At 35.6% G+C, this 26,946-nt stretch overlaps 2 protein-coding genes across 2 annotated transcripts in view; one reads left to right on the forward strand and one right to left on the reverse strand.

Moving 5' to 3' along the window:
* The window catches only part of CIP2A (cellular inhibitor of PP2A), a 38,280-nt gene extending 20,278 nt beyond the window's left edge, over positions 1–18,002 (reverse strand). The window contains exons 1-8 of the mRNA XM_037063353.1: positions 17,810–18,002; positions 13,246–13,393; positions 12,205–12,317; positions 11,280–11,374; positions 10,680–10,776; positions 9,502–9,624; positions 9,214–9,359; positions 2,437–2,512 (exon numbers count right to left, since the gene is read on the reverse strand). Of these exons, the coding sequence (XP_036919248.1) occupies positions 2,437–2,512; positions 9,214–9,359; positions 9,502–9,624; positions 10,680–10,776; positions 11,280–11,374; positions 12,205–12,317; positions 13,246–13,393; positions 17,810–17,911 (900 nt within the window). The 5' untranslated portion in view covers positions 17,912–18,002. The remainder of the gene's footprint in view (positions 1–2,436; positions 2,513–9,213; positions 9,360–9,501; positions 9,625–10,679; positions 10,777–11,279; positions 11,375–12,204; positions 12,318–13,245; positions 13,394–17,809) is intronic.
* A 2,451-nt stretch (positions 18,003–20,453) lies between these two features.
* DZIP3 (DAZ interacting zinc finger protein 3) overlaps positions 20,454–26,946 on the forward strand; it is a 99,802-nt gene continuing 93,309 nt past the window's right edge. Inside the window, 1 exon segment of the mRNA XM_037063359.1 lies at positions 20,454–20,531. Coding sequence (XP_036919254.1) covers positions 20,454–20,531 — 78 coding nt within the window.

Genomic DNA, 26,946 nt, shown 5'->3' on the forward strand with positions numbered 1-26,946 from the left:
AACAAATGACTATGTTATTACTTTACATATTTACTATAGAATGCTTTTAATCACTATTTTAGAGTGTACTCTCTTATTAGAACAAAAACAAGTTTGCTACAAAACAGTATGCTGTTAATGCCAGTAGCATCTTCAAAGAACTTGTGTTTGGTACCCCTTGACTATAATGTTTTCTCTTGTGCTTGATTTAATCTTGCATTTTATGCACTTTGGGCAGCCTAAGTGTTCACTGTTTTTAAAGTCTTCATTAACATCCTATACCTTCATATTCACTACTCACTCATTCACTCACCCAGAGCAACCTCATGCATGGTAAGTGCCCTACACAGTGCACCATTTTTTATCCTTTATTCTGTAATTTCACTGTACCTTTTCTATGTTGAGATGCATAAATACCATGTATTACAACTGCCTACAGCATCTGATACAGTAATATGCTGTACAATTTTGTAGCCCAGGACCAAGAGGCTATACCACCTAGGTTTGTATGGATACATTTACCATGTTCATACAATGACTCATTTCTCAGAATGCTTCCCTGTGGTGGATGATTGTATTCCAGTGTTTAAATATACTACAGTTTATGTGCCCATTTCACATAGCAAGAGAGTATCTGAGTTGTTTCTAATTCTTGGCTATTAGGAGCAGTACTGCTGTGTTTTGTATATGTCTTCTGGTAAACATGCATTCAGTTCTTTGAGGTAGACACCTAAGAGTAGAAATGGCTGGGTCCTGGTGTATGCACGTGGTCAACTGTTAGTAGATAACACAGTTTTCATAAGTGGTTGTATCAATTTTCAGCCCATCAGTATTGGGACACTTAGGAATTCTTTACATTCTTATCTATGCTTGCTCTTATCCCTATTTTTAACTTTAATCATCTGGTGGATATGCAGTGGTATTGCATTACTATTTTTGCATTCCCTGAGTATTAATAAACTGAGTAACCATTTCATGTTTATTGACCAATTCAAGTTTTGTTTAGGTTAGCTATTACATTCAGTGTTTTTTCTGATGTATATGCCCAAGTTTTTAAATAATATATTTTAGATAAGAGTTCTTTGTTGGATATATGTATTATAGGTACCTTTTCCCATGCTGTGAGTTGCCCTTTCACTCCTTTACTGGTAGTCTTTTCACGAACAGAAACCCTTAATTTTAATATAGTCCCACTTATCAACTTTTTTCCTATACAGTTGTTTTTATTTCCTGTTTAAGAAAATCTTTGTCTCTTCCAAGGCTATAAAGATACTCTGTTAGGTGTTTCTTCTGAAAGTTCATTGTTTTACCTTTCACATATAGATCTACAATCTTTCTTGAACTAATTTTCACATTTGGTGTGAGTTAAGGGGCAAAATTCAGTTTTCTTACCATATGGATATTCAACTGACCCAGGAGTATTTATTAAAATGACCATACTTTTAAGACTACACTGTTCTCAGAAGATCTAAAAACTACAGGTTTGGTTTGCACTGTATTTGTTCCATTGGGCTAGCTGTCTACACTTATGCTAATACTGTACTGTTTTAATTTTTGTAGCTTCATATTAAATCTTGATATCTGATAGTATTATAAACCCTCCAACTTTGTTCTTTTTTTCAGGATAGCCATGGTTATTTTTGGACTTATGCATAACCACACAAATTTTATAATAAGTCCTGGCTAGTGTAACTCAGTGGATTGAGTGCTGGCCTATGAACCAAAAGGATTGCCAGTTCAATTCCCAGTCAGGGCACATGCCTGGGTTGTGTGTGAGGTCCCCAGTTGGGAGTGTGTGACAGGCAACTGATCAATGTTTCACCCCCTCTTTTCCCCTCTCTCTAAAAATAAATAAACAAACTCTTTAAAAGCAAAATTTTATAATCAGCTGCCCAATTTCCACATATACCAAAATAAAAACAAAAACCACTACAATGTCCTAGAATTGTGACTGACCTAATATTGTAAACTCTTGTAATCTATGAACTTTAGTGTGTCCATATTTATTTAGGTTTTTTATTTCTCTCAATGTTTTGTAATTTCATAGTAGAGGCTTTGTACATGTTCTGTTGGATTTATCCCCTAAGCATTTGACATTTTAAAAAATCTGTAAATGGTATCATTTAAAACATTTTGTTTTCTATTCGTCAAACAATCTGTACATGTATTCTGGTGAACTTATGGACATGTCTTTCTTGGCTATATAGCTAGGAGTAGAACTGCTGTGTTACACGGTACACATACGTTTAGTAGGCACCATGGAATAGTTTTCAAAAGGAACTGTACCAGTGTACCAGTCTAGAGGAGGGTTCTAGAGCATTGGTAATGTTTTGTTTTCTGATCTACACACCGGTTATACATCTGTGTTTAGTTTGTAAAAATTGAGAGAACTGTGTACTTAGACTTTCTCCACATTATAGTATTTAAAAAGTTTAAAACAGTCATGTTTTTACATACCTTTGAAGAAGAATCAGGATCCTTTCCATTAAGAAGACCTAATACTTGCTTAAGACATGAAGAAAAGTGCTCATACCTACGTTTAAAATAAAAATATACATCAAATGAATAATACTATAATAACTACATATCGTGCCAGCTGGGTCCTAAAATATCATGGAAAATACTTCATGAAGTAAATTCCTGTCTAACCACTATGCTGATACATCAAAAATAATTTATGTACAAAATAAATATAAAATTTAAGTGTATTTTCTTTCATCTGTTTATTTTAAGCTTCTAATATAGAACAGTCTTTGTAAAGTATATACTTTAAACTTGAAACATATTCTATCACTATGATACACATAAATTGGCTGTCATTTTTAAGACTGAAAAAATGACTGATATAGCAATAAATAAGTCATATAACCTTTCGATACCTTAATAGCTAGCCTTTTTTAAAGGTTGTAAAATTCAAAGAACACTAATATGTACACTAATAAACTAGCTACTTATTTCTAAAGCATCCACAACTTCCAGACATTAGATTAAGCCATGCAGACGGAGAGGCAAAGAGCAGGGCCCTGTGTTAAAAAAGGGACTAGTGACACTGCTCTAATTATAATCCATGTGTTAATACATCCGGATTTGGGAGAACAGTGTCCTGCCAGAGCATTCAAAGTCTAAGGATGGAGGCCAAATAAATAAATAATAATTCAATGTAATGTAAAACATGCTATAATGGAAATGTTTAAATGCTATGATTCAAGATGAGTATCAAACCTAGACTTAGTGGAAGAGGCCTGATCAAGTGAAGCTTCCCAGACTTGAGTCTTAAAGAACAAGGAAACAGAACAGAGAGCCCAGAAATCAACCCATTTTTTAAAATGATTTTGTTTCTTTTAGAAACAAGGGGAGGGAGGGAGGGAGAAAGAGAGGGAAAGAAACATCAATATGTGGTTGTCTCTTGCATGTCCCCTACTGGGGACCTGGCAGAAAACCCAGGCATGTACCCTGACTGGGTGGGAATCAAACCGTCAACCCTTTGGTTTGCAGGCCAGCGATCAAGCCACTGAGCTACACCAGCCAGGGCCTCAGCCCTTACTTTTACGGTCAATTAATATTTGACAAGGGAAACAAGAGCATACAATGGGGTAAAGATGGTCTCTTGAAAACTGAACAGGTACATTCAAAAAAAGGAAACTAGACCACCAACTTACACTATACAAAAGGATAAATTCAAAATGGATAAAAGACTTAAATGTAAGCCACAAAACCATAAAAATCCTAGAAGAAAACATAGGCTGCCAAATCTCGGATGTCTCTCTTAGTGATAGTTTTGCTAATACGTTTCCTAGGACAAGGGAAATAAAAAAAAATAAACAAATGGGACTACATCAAACTAAAAAGCTTCTGCACAACATGACACCACCAACAAAATAAAAAGGAAACCCACTGTATGGAAGAACATACTTACCAATGATATATTTGATAAGGGTTTAATTTCAAAAAGATATAAAGAACTTACACAATTCAAAACAAGGAAGACAAAAAATGGGCAGAGGACTCGAATAGATAATTCTCCAAAGAAAATATACAGTTGACCAAAAGACATATGAAAACATGTTCAATGTCACTAATCACGAGAGAGATGCAAATTAAAACCACAATGAGGGGACTTCCTGCCAAGATAGTGGCATAGGTAGATACACTTTGCTTCCTTGCACAACCAAATGAAGGACAACAACCAATATAAAAACGAAAAACAACCAGAACTGACAGAAAAATCAAACTGTATGGAAGTCCAACAACCAAGAAGTTAAAGAAACATTCATTCAGACTGGTAGTAGGGGCAGAGATGGGCAGCCAGGACAAAGAGGATAAGTGGCAAGGTGGTGGACTAGGCAGTCTCACATTTGTGTGCAGATCAACTGGGAGAAACAACTGGGTAATGAGACAGACCACACAACCCAGGGTTCCAGCACAGGTACATAAAGCCTCAAAACCTCTGGCTGCACAAATCTGAGGGGGGATGCAGAGGTGGGAGAAACTCCCATCCTCACAGGAGTTTGTTGGAGAGACCCATAAGGCCTTAGAATGTACACAAGCTTACCCATCTGGGAATCAGCACCAGAAGGGCCCACTATGCTTATGGATAGTGGGGGAAGTGACTGAAAAGCAATGGGGAGCTGAGCAAGCAGCACTGTTCCCTCTCTGATCCCTGCCCCACATACAGTGCCACAATGCTCTCATGTGGGTTGCCCCACCCTGATGAATTCCTAAGGCTCTGCCCCTTACTAAGTAACAGGTTCACCAAGACAAAAAAATATGGCCCAAATGAAAGAACAAATCAAAGTTCCAGAAAAAATACAACTAAGCAATGAAGAGCTAGCCAACCTATCAGATGCAGAGTTCAAAACACTGGTATTCAAGGATGCTCACAGAAATGGTTGAGTATGGTTGCAAAATAGAGGAAGAAGTGAAGGATATGCAAAGGGAAATAAAGGGAAATATACCGGAACAGAGATGGGAAGGAAAGTGGGACTCAAATCAATGACTTGGAATAGAATGAAGAAACATTCAACTAGAAAGAATTAAGAAACAAGAATTCAAAAAAATGTGGAAAGGCTTTGGAACCTCTGGGACAGCTTGAAATGTTCCAACATCTGAATCACAGGGGTGCCAGAAGGAGAAGAGAAAGAGCAAGAAATTGAAAGCTTATTTGAAAACATAATGAAGGAGAACTTCCCCAATCTGGCAAAGGAAACAGACTTCTAGGAAGTCCAGGAAGCCCACAGAGTCCCAAAGAAGTTGGACTCAAGGAAGCACATACCAAGACATGTCATAATTGTATTACCCAAGATTAAAGATGAGGAAAGAATCTTAAAAACAGCAAGACAAAAGGAGTCAGTTACCTACAAAGGAGTGCCCTTAAGACTATCAGCTGATTTCTCAAAAGAAACTTTGCAGGGAAGAAGGGGCTGGAAAGAAGTATTCTAAGTCATGAAAGGCAAGGACCTACATCCAAGATGACTCTACCCAGCAAAGCTATCATTTAGAATGGAAGGGCAGATAAAGTGCTTCCCACATAAGGTGAAGTTAAAGGAGTTCATCATCACCAAGCCCTTATTATATGAAATGTTAAAGAGACTTATTTAAGAAAAAGAAGATTAAAAAATATTAACAGTAAAATGACAATAAACTCACAACTATCAACAACCAAACTGTAAAAAAAAAAAGGAACTAAGCAAACTAGAGCAGGAATGGAGATCAGAGCACATGGAAGGTTATCAGCAGGGAGCAGGAGAGGAGCGAATGGGGGAAAAGAAAAGGGAATAAGAAGCATAAATGGTACGTAGAAAATAGATAGGGGGAGGTTAAGAATAGTATGGGAAGTGGGGAAGCCAAAGAACTTGTATGTATGATCCATGGACATGATCTAAAGGGGGGGTGGAATGATGGTGGGAAGGGGGTGCAGGGCAGAGGGAGATAAAAGGGAGAAAAAATGGGACAACCATAATAGCATAACCAATACAATATACAAAAGAAAAAAAGAAAAAGAAAAACGCAATGACATATCACCTCACACCTGCCAGAATGGCTACCATCACTAAATTAAGAACAAGTGCTGGTGAGGTTGTGGAGAAAAGGGAACCCCTGCGTACTGTTGGTGGGAATGCAGACTGGTGCAGCCACTGCGGAACACTGTATGGACTTTCCTCAAAAAATTAAAACAGAATTGCCTTTTGACCCAGTGATCCCACTTCTGGGAATATATCCTAAGAATTCTGAAACACTAATCAGACAGAATATATGTACCCCTACATTCATAGCAGCCTTATTTATAACAGGCAAGATCTGGAAAAAAGTCCAAATGCCCAGCACAAATGAGTGAATAAAAAAGCTGTTGTACATACTTACACAGCCAATAAAAATAAAGAACTTTTGCCTTTCGCCATAGCAAAGATGGGCCTGGGAATTATTATGCTAAGTAAAGTACACTAGTCAGAAAAAGATAAATACCATACAATCTCACTTACATCTGGGATCTAATTAACAAAATAAAATGACAAACAAAACAGAAACAGAGGCATGGATGTATGGAACAGTCTGACAGCCATCTGAGCGGGGCGGGCAGGGGAGACTAAATGACAGAAGGGGAAGTGAGTAGCTCGCTGTATAGTGATGGCTAGAGGGAAGCAGGTGGGGGCTGGGTAAAAGTAGGCAGAAGGCTTGGGGGAAATGGGGGCATCCGTAATAGTGTCAATAATAAAAATAAAGAAAATTTTTTCAAGAATTGAACAAAAATAAAACATAAAATGAGAATAAGTGAGTCAGACATATGCAGGAGATAGTTTTCCAGACTTCCAGATGAAACACTTCAGAGACAACAGCACGTGGACACATGAAATGGCATTTCTAGCAAGTTGGTGGTCCTATTTATTGTCTGAAATTATACAAAAGTATGTAAGGAAGAAAGTGTGAAGAAATAGGCTGAAATACTGCTAGGGACCAGATTTTGGAGAGTTATACTGAGAATTTGGATATTCACCTTGAAAACAATGGCAGATCACAGATTTTCAAAGGGACATATGGTTGAAGAAAAAGATGAAAATTGGGCATATGTATAAATCAAGGGAGTCAACTAAATGGTAGGCACTAAAGAAATCAGAGAAAATGCTGAGGATAGGATAGAATGAAACTTAGTGCACAGAATAATAAGGTATGTTTACAAACAAAACAGGAGTGCACTAAGTAAGAAGTAGAATGAACACAGGAAACCTTACTCAGGAGAACAGATTTAAGAGAATGCCAATTATATGGGATTCTGCGGGGGGGTTTCTTTCCTATGAAACAAAAAGATTAAGGGCATTTTCTGAGTGAAAAATGGCAAGTAGTAAATATTTAAAGCAGTCACTGTAGAAAATGTGAAAGAAAGCTGAATAAATTTAAGAGATGTTGCCCAAGTAAAGCCGGAGATCACGAGCACGCAGTATACAAATTCAGAATTCGAGATTTTTTTCAAGGGTTGATAAGGAACCCAGGCATTAAGTTAGACTTTGCAACAGATTCAGAAATGTTTTGCTAAATGGTAGAACAGATAAGAGGACAACATAATTTTCTTTTAGAGGGAATCAGGGGTTCTAGGCTATGCAGAAAAGAAATTACATAATACAAGTGAGAGATATACAGAAGTGATTAAGCAACCACTCACTATTGTTAAATCACAGTATCTTTCTGTCCTCCTAGAAAGGCATACCCAAAATAGTATTTTTGTTTACTCCAAAGCTGTTAGATAAGTACTGTATTTGGTGGTTGGAATGGGTATTACATGAAAATATACTGGGAAGATTCTTAGAACAAAGCGTACTCCAGAGACATTCATCTACTGAGACTTAAGATAAGAAAAGATAAAATGCCACTGTGAATGTTGTTTGCTATTTCTAAGTATCAGTTGACCATATGAATACTGGTCAACCTTGCCCTTGTGCTTAGCTTTTGTTTTTTTTAACTTCTATATTCTATGTTCCTCAAAGATTAGGAACTATGTTTTTGCATAATTTCTAGATCAGGAAAAGCACATTAAGAAATTAGGAAAGGCAAATTAGGGAATTTTCTTTTAATTTTCATATAAGTAAATTAGGAAAAGCATATTATATTCAAAAAAAAGTTAAGTTGAAACAATCCTAAACATGGTTGCCTTCAAAGGGCCAAATGTAGAGCTCCTTGCCCCTAGTAAAGAAGTAATTACATATATACAGTCCTTAAATTACATTCAGCCCTTTGACGGTGACCGGGAGGCTGATGTGGCCCCTTGTGAAAATGAGTTTGACACCCCTGTCCTAGATTCTATGTTCCTTAAAGTTTAAGGACTTTGTTTTCATATTCTTGCCTTTGCTAACACTGACTCTTCCTGTGCACTTGGCCACAGTAGAGCTCAATAAACATTTTGTTTCTGAAAGATTTGTTAATTTAACTCTCTGAACTAATTTCAATGATTTTCTAACTTAGAACAACAAAGCAGTTTAGACATCGTGAAAATGAAACTCAAGATGAAAAATGTACATGAGCTCCCTAGAAAATGGTTGCTATTTGAACTCAAAACATAAATAACCACATGAAATGCTATTGTGATAGAATGGACATCTAAACATGTACTCTTATTTTTACCTTATAACACAAATGAGGCTTCCACTGAAGGAAACATCCATTTTTACACAAAAAAGAAAAAAACAACACAGAAAAACACACTGACAGGAATGTTCTTATGATAAAAATATGGTTTCACCCTGGCTGGTGTGACTCAGTGGATTGAGCTCCAAACCAAAGGGTCGCCAGTTCTATTCCCAGTCAGGGCACATGCCTGGGTGTGGGCCAGGTGCCAGTAGGGGGCGTGCAAGAGGCAACCACACATGGATGTTTCTCTCCCCACTCCCTTCCTCTGTCTAAAAATAAACAAATAAAATCTTCAAAAAAATTGTTTCAAAAAATCATAATGTTCAAGATTTAAAACTGGTTTTGAAACATTAATCAAGATACATACATTTTGGAGAATAACGTACCCTTATTCACCTAAGACAGAGTAAAACAGACACACAAACTCTCTTGTTATACTTTTACATTTCAGGCCAGGAATACAAAAAAAAAATAAGAATAAAGCACATCAAAATATTTTTATTTAGGCTACTCTGAATCAGTGGAACTCAAATTTATTATCTAAAAAGACAGTTTTATTTATCAGAAACAAATCTTGTTATTTTTTGAAGTTTTAAAAATTGTCAAAGAGAGACATACCTGGTAAGATAGTCAGCAATTTTAGGATTCTTAAGGAGATCCATAAACAGATCAACTGAATACTTTCTGGTTAGCGTGCCATCACCATTTATGAGAATATTAAATATCAGCTGAAAAGTTTGATGAATGTTTCGAGCATGGAACAGCTTAAAAGTAAATTAGGAAAAGCATATTATACCAAAAAAAAAGTTAAGTTGAAACAATCCTAAATGAGCCTCAATGACTTAAAGTATCAGAGAATGTAAACTTCAGAATTATCTTTAAAAATAATAAGAAAATAATGTTTACCTTTTCTCCAACCTCTTCGCTTAATGTCAAACTGGATAATATTGAAAGTGCAAACACAACTATAGTTAAACTGCTATGGGCCAAGAAGCTTATAAGAGTTCGATAAAAAGATTTCACATTATTCTGAGGAAGAAAAAAAATAGAATGAAACATTGTATTTTATATTTTGGTTTAGAAAGTATATCTTGCACAGGGTAGGTAAATGTTTATTAAACATCATTATCAACTTAAGAAATCATTTCAAGGAGAGGGTACTTTCATATATTGCTTACAGTAGTATAGACAAGTACAATCGTAGTGAAGAGTAGTGTTTAGATTCAGGATTATGAGTAAAGGTTTAACTTCTCAAACACTTCCATGGCTCAAAATAACCCCCACCTCCAAAATAACACTAGGTCAGAATAATCCAGCACATAAACAAATGAGATATTATTAATTTAAAATTAAACACATAATAATGTGCAGAGTCCAGCCAAAGAAATGATGCTGAATGTGGATGGTAGGGTATATGAATGTTTCGCATGAGATGGACAGTAATTTGAATATTTCACCTAAAATGTCATATGGTGTGCTTGAGAGCAATATTGTTATGTTACAGAATTACATGCTTACGATTTTCTAACAAAAAATTTTTATGTAATAAACAAGGGGTGTTATGTGTACCAGACCCTGTATATTGCAGAGTACAGAACTATTCACAAAGCACCTTAAAGAATCAACGAACTCCCTTGATTTAATATATTTCTAATGGTGGGTCAGTTAACCTCATTAATGTGCCTTTATCTATCACAAACACTGGTAGTTGATGCTAGGCATTTATTCATGGATCTTTCTGGTGGGAGTTGCCATCAATTTTGCGGAAATATAAGATTGAAGTACATGGCACTGCTGGTGATATGCCTCCCTTCTATCAGCACAAAATAATTTAGCTTTCCTTGTGTTATTCAATACAACAAATAATAGAATGCTAATAGGAGGAAAACTTTTAGTATTCAACATTTGTATTAACCCTTAATATCTTAAACACAACACATATGAAGGCTAGAATACTTCAAGATATTTATATGTCAATCTGAGTCTTCATTAATTTTGTTGGGTCAGCTGGATGAGACAAAGTGGATAAAGTTTTCTTGAAGTACACAGCCCACCACAAAACAAGAAAGAAAAAAACTTCTTACCAAAGTCTTTATGTGTGTTTGAACAGAAAGATTGTGTCGACAAAGATTTGCCAATAATCCTAGACAAGGCATTGTTAACTCATCTTCAGAAGACTGACTGTTGTTTTAAGAAAAATAATAAAAAATATAAGCATGAGGTTCATTTATATTATTCAAAATATACACATATAAATTTCTCTTTGCATGTAAAAAGAAAAATCTGATTAACATGGAAGACAGTCAAGCTTTGAATAGTATTGTCCATTTATTTCATGTTTTGAAACTAAATGATCTTCTTCATTGAAGCATGGAAATGTGGAAATAATTGTCAGAGTGATTATGTGCTAATGCATCAGTATATTCTCATATCAGGAAGATTAAATATAAACATACAACTTTCAGTTTACGATAATTTTTTCTATTCAAATAAAGCCATTAAAGTTTTGTTGTGAAAAGTAAAGCTGTTTCACACCCTTAGAATCATTTATGAAGAGCAGACAAGAATCAGTCTCTGTTTAAAAAAGATGAAAAAAATTTCCTAAAAAAATTGAACTATTACATCATTTTAGTTTAAAAATAAACCAATAGATTATTTGGTTATATGTTTGGTTGCATACTTACATGTGATCTATCAGGAATGTTATTAATTCATCTATATTAGCACCAAAATGAAAATTTTTGATGTTATATGTTAACCTCTGCAGAAGCTGAATGCACTGAGAATAAAAAAAAAGACAGTAATGAACATAAACACATAAAAATAGTTTGTATGCTCTCCAAGAATGAACTTCTATGTATATTCTGGGTATGTGACCATTTTAGGAGGCAAAATTTAGAGTTAAGAACTTTTCCATGTCTTAAAATGATTCTCTCTCTCTCTGTCTTTTTAAAATATAAAGTGGTAAGGCTACTAAGAACTTTAGGATTCATCTGAAACACATTCCTATATATCAATCTCAAAGAGAGCATCTTTTCATCACCCTGGTTTACTTAATCTTATAATTCCATCAATTCTAAGAAATATACTTTTCACATTTACCATCTTTAAAATTGCAAGTCAGTTTAACTGGTGTTGCTTTACTTTCTTACAAGTGTATTTTATGTTCATAAAATATGGGTATAAGAGATTTGAGTCTATTCTAAATAAGACCAAATCTATAGCTTCAATTTCTATAGAATGTTTCCTTAACAAATTGAGACTAGATGCTAACTCAAATTACAATTTTAATGTGAATAAGTTACATCTCAAAATACTGACATCCGTTTCTATGTCTGTCAAAGCAGTTTTATAATGTAGATCTGTTCACACTTCAGTAATAGTGCTAGATGTGAATAAGCTTCTTTTCTCTGAAGAAACTTTTAAACAGTACTGCATGTATGATCAATCAGTTCTTAAATTTATTTATGGAAAGGATATGCCTAATCACGCAGTACTATGCCGGCATATAAAGTATGAGTTAGCAGTTTCTAATAGATCCTGTCAACTTTGATCTGAAAATAAGGAAGTATAAGTACTAAGTGAAAAGTACTGTGTGGGTATGTATACCTGCAGAAACACTGAATCATTGTGGCAAGTGCTGCTCCGACATACCACTCCTGCGAGCACATTATTCAGGTTATACGTATTCTGAAGATAGTCTCTAGTTTCATTGTCTACAGCTGTAAATTAAAATAAAATGGCACAAAATATATCAATTTGACATGTGGTTTTCTTGGATGAAAGAAACAATTTTGACTTCCATATTAAATTTGCCATTCTATAAAAAAGTGAAATAGGATATGGCTATTTTATTTACAAATACTTTCCAATTCAGAAGGTTAGTCATAGAAATAATATTACTGTGGATTACTGGGATTGAAAAAAAACCACAAATGTGTTAATTTCGCAATCACATACAAAAATATCTTCCCTATACCCCAAATACAAATCAAGGAAAAAAGTAGCTATTAAATAAAAATTTAACACCAAAGCTGTTTTTACCCTTAGCCCTGAGTTCAGTGACGTCTATCAAAAAACAATGACTTTTTTTTTTAAGATTCTATTTATTTATCTTCAAAGGGGAAAGGAAGGAGAGAGAAGGAGAGAAATATCAATGTACGGTTGCCTCTCACGAGTCCCCTGCTGGGAACTGGCCTGCAACCCAGGCATGTGCCCTGACTAGGAATCGAATCTCGATCGTGTGGTTCACAGGCCCGAGCTCAATCCACTGAGCTATACCAGCCAGAGCAAAGAATGACTTTTTTGATCATTAGCTATGATTTTTCTCAGTGCTGTATTTAGTATTGGCATTATGTGAATGTACTTTTTTAAAATTCAAAAGTAGGTCAGTATTTCCCAAGGCACATTCCTATCTGCAGACCACTGAAACTTTGACATGCTTAAGATTCTTAGATCTGATAATTTTAAGAAAGGATGCATCCAACATCCCCTTTTCAAGGGATCCACAAAGAAATATAGCTCTGTAAGGTTCTGTAATGAAGAAATCTTTTGAATATGAATCATTCCCCCCAAGATTTTATAACTAAACCTGCCCCTTAAAAACTATTAAATTCATACATCTTTTAAAAATAAAAATAAATAAATTACCTAATTGAGATAGCAAACCAATGATACTGAAGATCAGTGGTGCACTTATGTTTGGGTCTTCAAGCAGTTCTACAAGGCAACTCAAGCATTCACTCGGTAATATCTGATTTGATGTAAATAAGCGTGTGAGCTTCTGTCCAGAGATTACCTACAAAACAGTAATTAAAATGTGTTAGAAATTGGCAGTTTTTAGCTCTTCTCCACTTCAAATAAAAACTCAGTTCTTCCAAAGTGCCACTGCCTCTCTCTTTCCCAATTTAGAAAATTTATATATGCTGTTCCCTCTGCCTGGAAGATTAATTACCTATCCCTTCTTTCATTGGCTAACATAGTCATTAGGGTTTCAGCTTTGTTCCCTCCAGGAAACTTTTTCTAATTTTCCACCAACTACATTATGTTAGGTTTGCCTACTATGTTATTGAATAATACATTATACTTTTATCTCATAAACTGGCAAACTTTTGACAACTTAGCAACATACACCCTCCTTAGTACTTAGCATTTATCTTCCCCACTACACTTAACACTCCATGAAGCAATCAGGTACAAATCAATGCTCTACTACCAATATATTTTTTGAACAAATAAATTCCAGTACATTTATTCCACCTACTTTGAGGAAGACAATGGAAAGTGAAAAGTAGCTAAATTCAAGATTAACTATGTGATTATTCCTGCTCCCGCCCAAAGACAACAGCTGAGCCCAGAAAATGGAGATTACAAAAGAGGAAGTTAAAACAATTTTTTTAAGGCAGCCAGGTCAGGCATAGACAAATTTTATTTTTGGTTATTCCATACTTTACTCCTCTCTCACAATCCTATAAAATACCCTTTCCCTTCCCACTTGAAAAGGTGAAGTTGGGATTGAAGGCCCAAAACAAGTTGTCTGACAGCCACGTATTTTCAAAATGCTTTTGAATGTTATTCATTAATAAGCATATTTTTTCTATGAAAATGGAGAATAATTGCTTTAAAATTAGATTAAATCTGTTCTATATGTTTTTACTTTTAAAAGGTCATCTAAGAAGGCTGTTTTAGCATCCCTCTACTCCACAGGTGGCAAACACATGGCCTGAAGCCTCGGCCCTCTACCTTGTTTTATCAGGCCGGCATCTTGTTTCTACCTGGTGGCAGTGGTGAGCTCCTTGCCCCTGGTTAAGGAGCAGTCACATTTATACAGTTCTAAAATTATATTCAGCCCTCTGAAGGCAACCTTGAAGCTGATGTGCCACGCCCCCCCATCCCCACCAATGAGCTTAACACCCCTGTTCTAATCTTTCCTTTTTTGTGTCTTTTTATTCCCTTACCCAGGTGTCAGTTTTTCCTCTGAAGCTTTGCTGATAACGGAGCTTCAGAATATCTTTTCCCAAGGATTATGTGGTTTAACATTTAAGTAAAAGTCTTTAAGACTGAAAAATGGCCCAAAGGTAAAGTTAGATACTCATACAAGATATTTTTGTGGTAAGGAAACTTCTGAGCATTGCCCTTTTGCCTACTTATAAAGATAGCCCTGTAGAAGTCTAAGACATTTTCTCCTTTAAATACTCTGATGTGTAATAATGATTTATTAGAAGGTAAAATTTAAAAATTGCTTTATAAATTTTCTTTGCTCAAATACACTGAATGTTTTAAGCAAACAGAATTTATTTTAGCAATAACTAGTACTTTGGCACTTAAGGGGATTATGTATGTTAATTCTTTTCATATTCACAGTAATTTGCATGGTAGGTGCTAACTGGATTGCAGGTGGGTAAACTGAGGTACATACTGAGATAGTAACATAACTGGGATTCATTGTTCCTAAATCCATGTTCTTAATCATTACATAAGATTAGTGCTATGAAACACCATCAAGACTGAATAGAACCACATGCATGGAAACATGAACAGACAATGACTGGAGGGGAGGCAGAAGGAACGGTATAATAGTGGAAAGAAGGGGAAAGAACTGAACAGGGAACATGTACGAATGGTACATGGGCATGGACAACAGTGTGGGAACTGTGAGGGGGGGGTGGGATGGGTGGAGCAGGGCAAAGGGGGGAAAATTGTGACAACTGTAACAGAATAACAATAAAAAAACACATACAAATTGAGAACAATTCAGCTCTACCAATTAAAAAAGAATTCAAAGCTCAAGTTCTGCATGGGACTATAAATAAAAATTAGTAGAAGTGCAGCAGAATAGCAGACTGAATAATCAATCTTTCACAGAATAACCATATGTTGGTTATTCTCCTATGTTGCTCTCATGAGGTATGAACAAAGATATTCACTGTTAATATCATCATCAAGATGGNTCTGCTGCAGCGGGCTGCGGCACATGGGCATGGACAACAGTGTGGGAACTGTGAGGGGGGGTGGGATGGGTGGAGCAGGGCAAAGGGGGGAAAATTGTGACAACTGTAACAGAATAACAATAAAAAAACACATAAAAATTGAGAACAATTCAGCTGTACCAATTAAAAAAGAATTCAAAGCTCAAGTTCTGCATGGGACTATAAATAAAAATTAGTAGAAGTGCAGCAGAATAGCAGACTGAATAATCAATCTTTCACAGAATAACCATATGTTGGTTATTCTCCTATGTTGCTCTCATGAGGTATGAACAAAGATATTCACTGTTAATATCATCATCAAGATCGTTAAAATTTAAAAATCTGTAGATGAATGACAGCAAATTTCATATATTGATGTGGGAGAGTAAAATGGTATCATTTGTGAAAAATTGCTTAACAGTTTCAACTAAAACTGAACATAAACATTGACTTAATGATTCCACTTCTATATATAAAATTACAAGAGAAATTAGTGCTTTTATCTGAAAAAAAGTATAAACATATTTATATATGTATTCAAATTCTACTCAGAACTGGAAACAACTCAAATGCCCATAACAGAATATAAACTGAATTTATAAATAGAACTTTACACAGAAATAAAAAAGAATAAAGTATGCAACATGAATGAATTTCATATTATATTGAAAGAAGCCAAATACAAAAGTATGCATTGTATAAGTCCACTTATCTAAAATTAATGAGCAGTGACAATTGAAAAAACCTTATCTGAGGGCTAGAAATATTCTATATTATGATACAGCTGGCAGCTACTAGAGTGTACACATATGTTAAAAAAACTATCAAGTTCTTTAGTTAAGAATGCATGTTATGCATGGAATATGTGTTATCTTTCTAAATGATATGATTTTTCAGTAAACCCTTTGAAAGTTTGGAACACACTATCAAATCTTTAAGCCTCAAATTTCCTTGAAGTCTCCTTCGATTCATGATAACATGGTGCTCAGATTCAAAACATACCTGTTTATTCTCAAAGACAGGCTATGTTTAAAATTAATATTTAAAATACTTAACTCCTTTATCTTAAGTAAAACTAACAGCCCTGTTTATTCTGTGGTTTCTGGATCCACTAGCACACTGTTCTATCCTGATTGAGAAGTAAAGCATTAGCATTTAACAACTAATACCTTCATCATTATTAGATTTCCAGAAATTTGTGAGGTAATGCATGAAAAAAAGTGTACTCAGGAGATGAGCACCTGAAATAGTAAGGAACACCAGTGAAGCCTGAGGCACATTTAAGCACTCCAGTTTCACCAAAAACTGATGTTGTTGCACCATTAACAATTGTTTTCTTTTTGCAGTATTTTGCTAATCTTTGGTAATTTAACGTTTTATCACAGGATTAACATAACAAATAGAATATATTTTAAAATTACGTTCAATTCTATGTTAATTGAAGCTGCAACAGAGAGCATTACAATGAGATTTGAACTTCACTGCTTTTTATTAAACTGAGATCAATGTTAGTTGGAATTCCATGAATGCATAACAAATGACAGCAGGTTAAGAGCAAAAAAGTTATAACATAGAATAAGTACTCTAGGAGCAAATCAGTGGAAACTAAAAGAAAAAATGGAAACAATTCAGTATTTTAAGACTGAAAAACCGTGAACAATATATATCGTGAAAGAAAAAAGGTTATGATTACTCTAAGTAAAATTGCTTCTTAATGCAGAGAAAGTTGAAATAAATTTTTCATCTTAGTGTTCAACATGAATTTTAAAAATAGCAGTAAGGAACAGGTTCAGGTTGTAAATGCCTAAGGGACAAGGAATAAAACAATAAATCATCACTCCTCATTACCTTCACTCCCGAGAATCGCTGTATATTCTGTCAGGGCTGTTACGATGGAAAAAAAACAAAATAAAAAGCAAGAGAAAAGATACAGGCTTGATATTTCTCCTCTACCACCACAAACACAGCCTAAATTTCCCAATTTTGTCCCAACCTTCCTCTGCCTAGGATTTTCGGCAGTCGCTCGTCCCTCCTGAACGCGGAGGGCCCAGGGACGGAAAAGGAGAGGGTGGGAATTCAAGGCTGACACTCACCTGACTTCTTTACCTTCTAATACAAAAAGACAGCTGAGGAAAGAGAGAACTGACCTTTCTTTCCTAAACTGGAGCCACTACACCCCGGCTGCACCCTGCACTAAATATTACTACAGGGAAGTCCATCTCGTCTTCCCCGCCGGAGCCCCTCACCTCCAAGTGCCGCAAGAGCTGGGTAGTGTTCGCCTCCGACTTAACGGCTTTATACTGACTGATGGTTAGGAGCAAAGACTTCAGGCAGGCAGTGGAGTCCATCGGGAACGGCCACAGGACAGCCAGGCGGCCACCACGACCCGGCCAAATCGGACCTCCGCCTTTCACCGCGCTTTTTTTGATTTTTCGGCCCCACCCCTTCGCGGCCAGAAGCTTCCGGTTCCGGTCTAGCTCCGGAAGTCATACGACTACTCTTAATGACTGGAGGCTCTTAGAGAAAAGGATGGCACCTGGGTGGAAGGGCTAAGATGCCATGAAATGGATTAGGAGCTGTCCTTTTAGGCCCCTTACCTGAAAGGCCGCCAGGTTTCAGCTTTGAAATCCTGTGAAGACGAGACATCCCGCGAGAAATGCGATTGCTGCTCAGTGTGTGAAGGGGCGGTTAGGCGCAAGGGGTCGTTTTTCATCCGGGCGCTGTATTTTCGTTTGATTCTTCGGCCTTCACGCTGGATGGCCAGTTTTTATTTGTGCATCATCCTCTACCCGAGAAATGGTTGCTTCCCCCTAGTCTAGAGACGGTGAGGATCTCTTGAGGAGAAACTTGGGCTCTAGGTTTTGAGGCAGCCTGGAGGTGTGTCTTTTAAAAATCTGTCATCATGTCCAGCCCTTCTATCCGGGAATGTTTGTTTCTCACAGTAAATCTATAGCCATGGGATTTTGTGTCAAGTTTGTTCTACCTTTACGATCGTCGTTGTCAAACTTATTTGAGAAAGCTACCCGCGAGTGACTCCTGGGCCAGTTATTCCTCTGGGGGTGTTCTCATTAGCGTCAGTTTTTGTAAGTGAAGATGTCTTGTTTTATCTGGCATGACTGTGTTACAAATCTCGGTGTCTGTGGAAATGACACTGTCGTTTGTGGCTTTTGATTAGAGATAATATGCGCGTGTGTGTTATGAAATGAGTCAGATGGCTGTTTCTGCAGGTTTTTGTTTAATGTATACTACTGTTGAATAAAGCTTTAAAAACCAGATTGAAGAAAACTGTAAGAATGGGGTGCATATTATTTTAAACCATTTGTCAGAATATTTTTTGTCAATTCAAAGAGTATTTTTACATCACTTTTAAGACAGTATTTTTACATTAAAAGTCAAAAAATTAAATCTGAAAGGTTAAATAATTAGCCAATTGAGAAATACATGTTGGGTAATTACTGTATGCATTTATTCATAATGCAAGTAATTGTTGAGGTGCAACACGGGCTAGACGTTGCAAGTCAGGGACAGAATGAAGTATCCCCTGCCGCGAAGAAGCTGTCTAATAAGGGAAACGTCCTTAATAGTACCTGTATAATGACTTGTATAATTTACATAAATCAGGCACAATGCGGTTATGGTAAAGAGTGCAGTCAGGCTGTCTGCTTACAAATCATAGCTCTACCTTTTATTGTATGACTGTAGTCAGATTCTCAGTGCTTCAGTCTCTTCACGAGGTAAAATCTTGCTAACAGTTATAGATGTTTCATAAGATTGTTCATTCAATAAATAATTAAGCCTACCGTGTTCTGGGTACTTACTGGTCTAGGCACTAGATTCAGTGAATAAAGTAAAAAATCTTACAGTAAATAAAACAAAATTCTGCCATTACATTTTGGTATAGGAAATGAAAACAATAAATAATGAAATACGGAAGGTGAAGTGGAAAGAAATAATAGAGAATAATTAGTGGAATAGAAATAGTAGAGAACAACTATTTCTCTAATGTGAAGGGGACTGAGAAGAAGGGACACAGGAGATCAGGATGCAGAAAGCAACATTTTTCATATTTTTATATTATTATTTTTTATTTTTAGAAAGCAACATTTGAGGAAATACTTAAAGGAGCCATACTCTCTGGAGGAAAAGATTGGTAGACAGAATTGCAAGGGCACAGGAAGTGGGAGCCTGACACCCTGTGTCAGGAATAGCAAGGAAAGCACTCTACCTGGAGTACATAGATCAGTAGAGATGAGGTCATGTCAGGTCCTACAGACTGCTGCCTAGCATAAATATGTTCTCAGCAAGTGTTAATTACATCTTGTGTCCTTGGCAAATGCAGTGATAACAGTTTGGTAGTGTTCGACTTTTCACTTAATGATTAAGTGTGTCATCATCACCCCCATCCCCATTTTGAGCCCCAGGAAAGGGTCAAAGCTGCCTGCTGTGCCATCTTTCTTTGAAATAATGCATTTTAATTTAAGCAGTCACACAAATTTTGCATCGCTTCTGTGAAGTATTCATTTTTTAAAAATCCTTACCTGGGGGGAGAATATGTTTATTGATTGTAGAGAAGAAGGGAGTGAGAGAAACATCGGTTGCCTCTGTGGGCACCCCGACCAGGAATGAAATTCACAGCCGGGCTGGGGGGAATTCTCAATCTTTTTGATGCACCGGACAATGCTCCAACCAACTGAGCCACCTGGGAAGGGCCATAAACTATTCACTTTGACATAAAATAACCAAAAATTGATGTGGTAAGTGTAGTAGGGTGAACCATGATGACAGCTGTGAGAAGCCCTAACATCTTTAGTCTGTGATAATTGCATATCCTACCTAGTATGGGAAACATAGAGCCATATTTTAAGCCCCCCAAAGGGGGAAAGGGAGGAGATGAAGCTGGGTGCACATGACCGAAGACCTTATTACTTGGACACCATCCAGAATTCAATGGTGACCTCTTGTGTTAAGGTGAGGCCTGATCTAGTTAGGTTTGTATTTTAGATTGATTATGTGGCATGGATGTTATGATTTTGAGGAGTGTAAGCCTACAAGTAGCGAGAGTATTTAATTCTCTGGAGTCTTTCCAAAGGATAATAACCAGGATAAATGAAGTAGAGATGGCAAAGGGGTAACAAATTTGAGAACTATTTATGGGGTGAAATATGAAAGATGCAATGACTAAGTTCAGGTGTGTAGAGCAAGGCAAGGAATGAAACTAGAAGGGATTCCAGGTTTTGAGTTTGGATGGCTAAGATACAGATACTGCTGAATGGTTAATAGGAAGCACTCAGCCCTGATTGGTGTGGCTCAGTGGATTGAGTGTTGACCTGCGTCGACCTGCAAACAGAGATCTCCGGTTCAATTCCCAGTCAGGGCACATGCCTGGGTTGTAGGCCAGGTCCCCAGTAGGGGGTGCATGAGAGACAACCACACATTCATGTTTCCCTTTTTCTCCCTTCGCCTCTAAAAATAAATCTTTAAAAAATAATTCTCTAATATTATTTTGAAAAAGAAAGTATTCAGGTTATATTTTATGCTCAGTGAAATTTATATAATTTATTATATAATCTTATGCTATTCTTATTAAGTTTATTCTTGAGTATTACATAATTTTGGGGCTCTTATTTTCTCATATAAAATTTTTATTTATCAGTTACTATAAGAAAAGATACTGAGTTTTGGTACATCTTTTTTTCAGCCTACTAAATAAAATCCCATTAGTTTTAATTCAGTTTTGCTTACTCTCTTAGACTTTTTAGCTATATGTAATCTACAAATAATCTTTTTTCAATATTTGTTGTTTTACTTTATTTCATTAGTGTAATCTTCAAAATATGGAATAATTATGGTGACACTGAATACCTTTGTCTTAATATTTAATTGAATGGAAATGACCAGTATTTTAACACAATATAATTTGTGCTATTAGTGTGTGATAATCCTTGAAATGTTTGGGAGAGTGCTGTTTATATACCTTTTTTATTTAAAGATTTGCCAAAATGCTAAAAATGATTTAATGTTTACATTTAATATCTTATTTTCCTTTTTCAAATGATAATGCATTGGGTTATGTTGCTTTTGTTATTGGGATAATAAGAGCTTACCGATCATTTGCCATGTGCCAGGCACTATTCTAAGAACTTTATATTTACTATTTAATCTTCATAATAACTCCATGCTCTAGGTACTTATGGTCTCCATTTTACAGAGGAAAAAAACTAAGAGAGAGGTGCAATGATTTGCCACGATACAGGTAGTAATAACAAACCTTCTATTTGCTACGCTTTAAATATTTCATTCAGGGTTTTATTTCTATGTTCATGAGAATTAAATAGAATTTTTTTATTCTTGCTTGGAATTTGGGTTATATATTACTTTTGAAAAACAAATTGGAAGTTTTTCATCTTTTTTCTCTGTGCTATAAAATAATGAGAATCACATAGGAATCATCTGATTTTTATGGGTTCTACCCAACTGGCTTATAAAATTAAGCATTATAGCTTATTTAGTGGTAGATCTTTAGAAAATGTATTTGTAATAGGATTATCGATTTTATAATATTTTTCTGTTCTTGAGTTGACTTTGGAAATAACTAGAAATTTTTTAACATATAAAGTATTTATCTATATTTAAAAATTATTGCTATAAAGCTGCAATTATTCTCATCTCTTCTTTGTAGTTTTAAATTTTCATTTTAATGTTACTTATCTTTTTTTATTTGTTGGGCTTTTCCACCACTAGTCTATTTTATTCAGCTTTTCAATAACCAACTTTAGTTTTATTGCTTTTTACAAAATTACTAATTTTAATTTTTATAAATTTCACCCATGTATGTACATTTTCCTTTATTTGTTCCTTTTATAGTTTTTTTTAAAGTTGAAGCCTTAGTATATTTTCATACTACATTTTTTTTAGTTTTTTTTTTTAAAGATTCTATTTATTTATTTTCATAGGGGAAGAGAAGGAGAGAGGGAGAGAGAAATATCAATGTATGGTTGCTTCTCGTGGGTCCCCTGCTGGAAACTGGCCTGCAACCTAGGCATATGCCCTGACTGGGAATTGAATCGTGGTTATTTGGTCTGCAGGCCCACGCTCAATCCACTGAGCTAAACCAGCCAGGGTGATATTACATTTTTTTATAAAGTGCATTTATTTATGTCAAAAAATTTTTAAAGACACTAGCTAAAGTGAGCATCTGCATTTATCAGTCAGGTAAATATATTTTTAAATGCTAATATACATTAATTCATCAAATATTTACTAAGTCGTAATTCTTTTTCAAAGAGCTTAGAGTTTTGGGGGGAAAGAGACAAACCAGAGTAAGTACTATTAAAAGAAACAGAATATGCTATAGGAATTCTTGATTTTTTTAGGGCAAAATCGTAAGTGTCCAACTCCTTTATTTTTCAAGGATTGGCACAAAATCTTTATTCTCTGTAAATTTTTATTGCTATCCTTTTTTTATATTTGGCATAGGTATTTTTCCTAGTTTATAGTGTGTAAAAGACATTTAAGTGAGTTAAACACAAGATGCTTGGGATCTTACAACCCAAGTTTAGGGTTGTCTAGTGACTTTATTTACTTTAGAAAAACTTAAAACACATATTCAAAACTGAATAGGAAAATGGGAAATTTTAATGACTCATGACCAGAGTTTAAATCAGATTAGATGAGTCAGACTGAATGGCAATATGAATTATATTTTTGAGAGATTGCAGAGTTTATAGAATACTGAATATTGTAACATGGAATTAAACTAGAGCTATGAACCTAAGACCGATTATTCATGCATCCACTATATATTGACTGTGTTCTGTGTTCTAGGGATATAGCAGTGATATATCAACAAAAAGTGATACATCTACTTTCTGCCCAAGTAGAGCTTTTACTTTAACTGGGGATATAGACTATGTCTGTGACATATAAGTAAAATATATAAATATTAGTAGTAAGTGCTATGGAGGAAAAATGGGAAGAGGGAAGGAAAGTATCAGAGTCAGGGTGGGGTGTTGCAATATTAGATAGTGTGGAGTATTAATCAGCATTTTCTGGGTAACAGATCACCTCAAAGTTCAGTGGTTAAATTCATGCACATTAATTTCTTGCTCACAGGTTGTGGGTTAACTGCAGTTAGTGTGAGCTTGGCCTGACTTGGCTGGGTGGCTTTGCTTCAGCTGTTTTGTGGGGAGGGAAAGATAGGTAGTGCTCAGTTTCAGTTATGTTGAGATGTCTAGTACATATCCAGGGGATGTTGAATGGGCTGTCGAATATATTATTTGTAGTTAAGGGAGAGGTCAGGGCTGGAGATAAAAAGCCTTCAGACTAAATGATATAGAGCGAGTGTGTTTAGAAAAGATTGAACCAAAGTACTTAAGTATTTAAAGGTTGGAGAGATGAGGAGGAACCAACAAAGAACACTTGAGGAAGTAGCTTCCAGAGGCCAGAGGCCCTATCTTGACCACATGTTTGCCTGCAAGGATCAGTCTTGTAGCATGTAGGCTGCTCTTGACTTCTAAAGGAGGAATTGAGGTTAGCAAAGAAGGCAATCTTAGTCTACACACAATTTCATTCTTTACTTCTGCTTTCAAAGGTCTTGAGGTGTGCAGAAGGATGGGAGATTTCATTCTTTAAATCAATATTGAGTATTTAAAGGTGCCATGTGTTCTAGGCACTAGTGATATAGCAGAGGAATTAAAAACTTTTTTCCTGACTTTGTAGTGCTTGCATTCTGTTGGGGCATGAGACCAAATCTAAAGGTAAGAGATTATTCAGTCAACATAAACATTAGGTAGAACACAATTTCCATTGGCCCAGGTTCCAAAGTTTTAACGCAAAGAAATTCAGTGGTAGAACTGGCAGAGGTCCAGCTGTGGCGTCATTTGGATACCATGCCCCAACTATGACTAAAACAATTCAAATACTAATATTAAATTGATTTTACTTTTATGCAGGTCCAGAGAACAAAGTCTGTACAATTAATGTCACCCCTTAGTTTTCAGAAATGTTATCTTTGTCACAAAGCCAGAAAAGTTTATAAACCAAAAGTATTCTCCCTTTATAATTATTTTTTTCTTTTTCCTTTCCCACTGTCAGGTATTAAAATTTAGCTAATCTCTAAAAGATTTGTCAAACCATAAGATACACATTTTCACCCTTTCAACCAATTTCTGATTTTTTCCTTCCACACATTTCACAGAAGTCAACTCTAGGTTTAAAATACAAGGTTTAGATATTTTTGGTAAATATTTTTTCCCTCATTTTCAAATCTAAAGTTATATCCCAGAATCAGAAGGTTGCCTTTTTGTTTGAACGCAAGTACTATCCATTGTTTCTGCATCCAATTTTGTAGGTATTAAATGTGAAAGTGACGTACTTTAATTTTAACTTAAGGCACAGTGATCATTTTAAATCATAACTAATACGTATTTAAGGTTTACTTTGTGCAGAGAGAAGTCCTTTATATGTCTCATTTTAAAATTTCTAGTCTTTCAGAAAGTAGCTATTATCAGGTTCATGAAATGGATAGATATCTGTTCCATGAATTAAAATGTGAAGATGTTTTCTAAGAATGTAGAAAGAGTGTACACATCTCAAGATATTTGAAACTGTCTTTTGGGGTGAGGGAACAAATATTAGAACTTACTTATTTTAATCTCATTCTTTTTAGTATTATGGCTATAGTTACATATAATTCACAAATGAGTTGCTATTCATGTATTTTCACTGTATTCTCAGGCTAACTGCTTTAGAGATAGGTGATAAACATAACTGGATACGGATACTTTCCCCAAATCTTTAACTTTGACAGAGTATTTAGACAAAGATTATTACTCATTTTAGTACCACATACAGCATCTGGCATTGTTCTGAATTGTTTTGTTGAACAAATGAGTTCTCTTAGCAAGAACTCATGTGAATAGTATACTATGAAATATTAAGATGGCATGGTTAATTTTTATAGCATCATTTACTGACCAGTATTTCTGAATGTTCATCTGTGATTTTTATCTAGTTCAGTTCCCAATTGTACACTAAAGTTATGTGAAGTCAAATGTCATACTTAAATAGGACATGGTAGAAAGAATATGGAATTTCAGTTGGTGAAACTTGGGATGAATTTCTATTCTTATTGATGTCTAAGCTTCAGTTGCTTAAGTTTTAACATGGAACATAGTAATGTTTGTCTTTCAGAGTTGTGTGAACAGCAAATGTGTGTTCAGTGTACGTGGATACATAGACCAGAGCCCAGCATATAGGAGCTGTTGAAAATTAATCTTATTTTCAATGAAACCAAGTTAGCACACCCAGCTAATTTTATGTGAATGGACTCTTCATAACTACAAACTTGATGTACCTTCTCACCTAAACTTTTACAAACATATGTCTTTCTAAGATAATGGAGGGTGGCAGTTTCCTTGTACGGGTGGATCAAGTTGGATCTGGGTAGGAGAGGCTTTGTTATTGGTGGTGACAGAGTCAAGTACATATGGTGTCCTCTGTTTCCTGATTGATTATCATCTCTACATGTGTCATGCCTCAGCATACCGCTTTATTTTCCTTTTTACATTATTGTCTAAAAACTGTAATGACAACATAATATTTTTAAGTTGCTGAAAATGTTTCACTTTTGGGGAATTTGCTTAGAGGTAACATAGGCTCCTTCCAACAGTTGCTAGCTGAGAAAGAGAATCCTTGATTTTAGTGGGTATAAGAAAAGTTCTCCATAACTGAATTTCTTCCCTGAAAAATATCAAGTGTATCAGTTTGTTTTCAAGCTAATAGCATTGAGAAAAGTAAATTTCCTTTGTTTTTCTTGACATGTTGATATTAAATTTTCTACTTGGCATTGTGTGATCTGTAAGTGTCAGCTCTGTCAGGGGTAGCAAATCCATGGGGTATCCTCCCACACATTGAAATGTAAACTTGTTGGCCAATCAGAGCCTCTGTATCAGTCAGGTGGATTTAAAAACAATGTGCTTATATACAATTTAGGGAGGTGTTAGGAGTCTTCAAGGTGAATGTTTAAATGAATGATAAAAAAAAGGTCTAAACGAGAGCTGTGCCTGCTTTGATATCACTCACCGCAGCTTTATAAATGGGGGGGGGAGACCTTTACAATAAAAGAAAAGTTTGTTACAATTTAATACATAAGAGGAAAAGTGGGAGCTGGGACCTCAGAGCTGGAAAATAGGTATTTTACCGTTATCAAGATATGGATGGTAATGTCTTATTTTTCAAAGAGCCTGCAAATAAAATCGTTTTGGTTGGCAGATAAACATGCTGTAAATTGACACTGAATTTCAGCTTGCCCTCTGGTTGACCGGCCAGAATCTGAATAGATTCCAGTAGAAGAGCAGTTCCTCAATGCCTGCTGGAAGGCAGA

Source organism: Sturnira hondurensis, unplaced genomic scaffold (genome assembly GCF_014824575.4).
Source record: "Sturnira hondurensis isolate 20B ecotype Veracruz unplaced genomic scaffold, ASM1482457v3 Scaffold0014432, whole genome shotgun sequence".
In the NCBI taxonomy this organism is placed as follows: Eukaryota; Metazoa; Chordata; class Mammalia; order Chiroptera; family Phyllostomidae; genus Sturnira; species Sturnira hondurensis.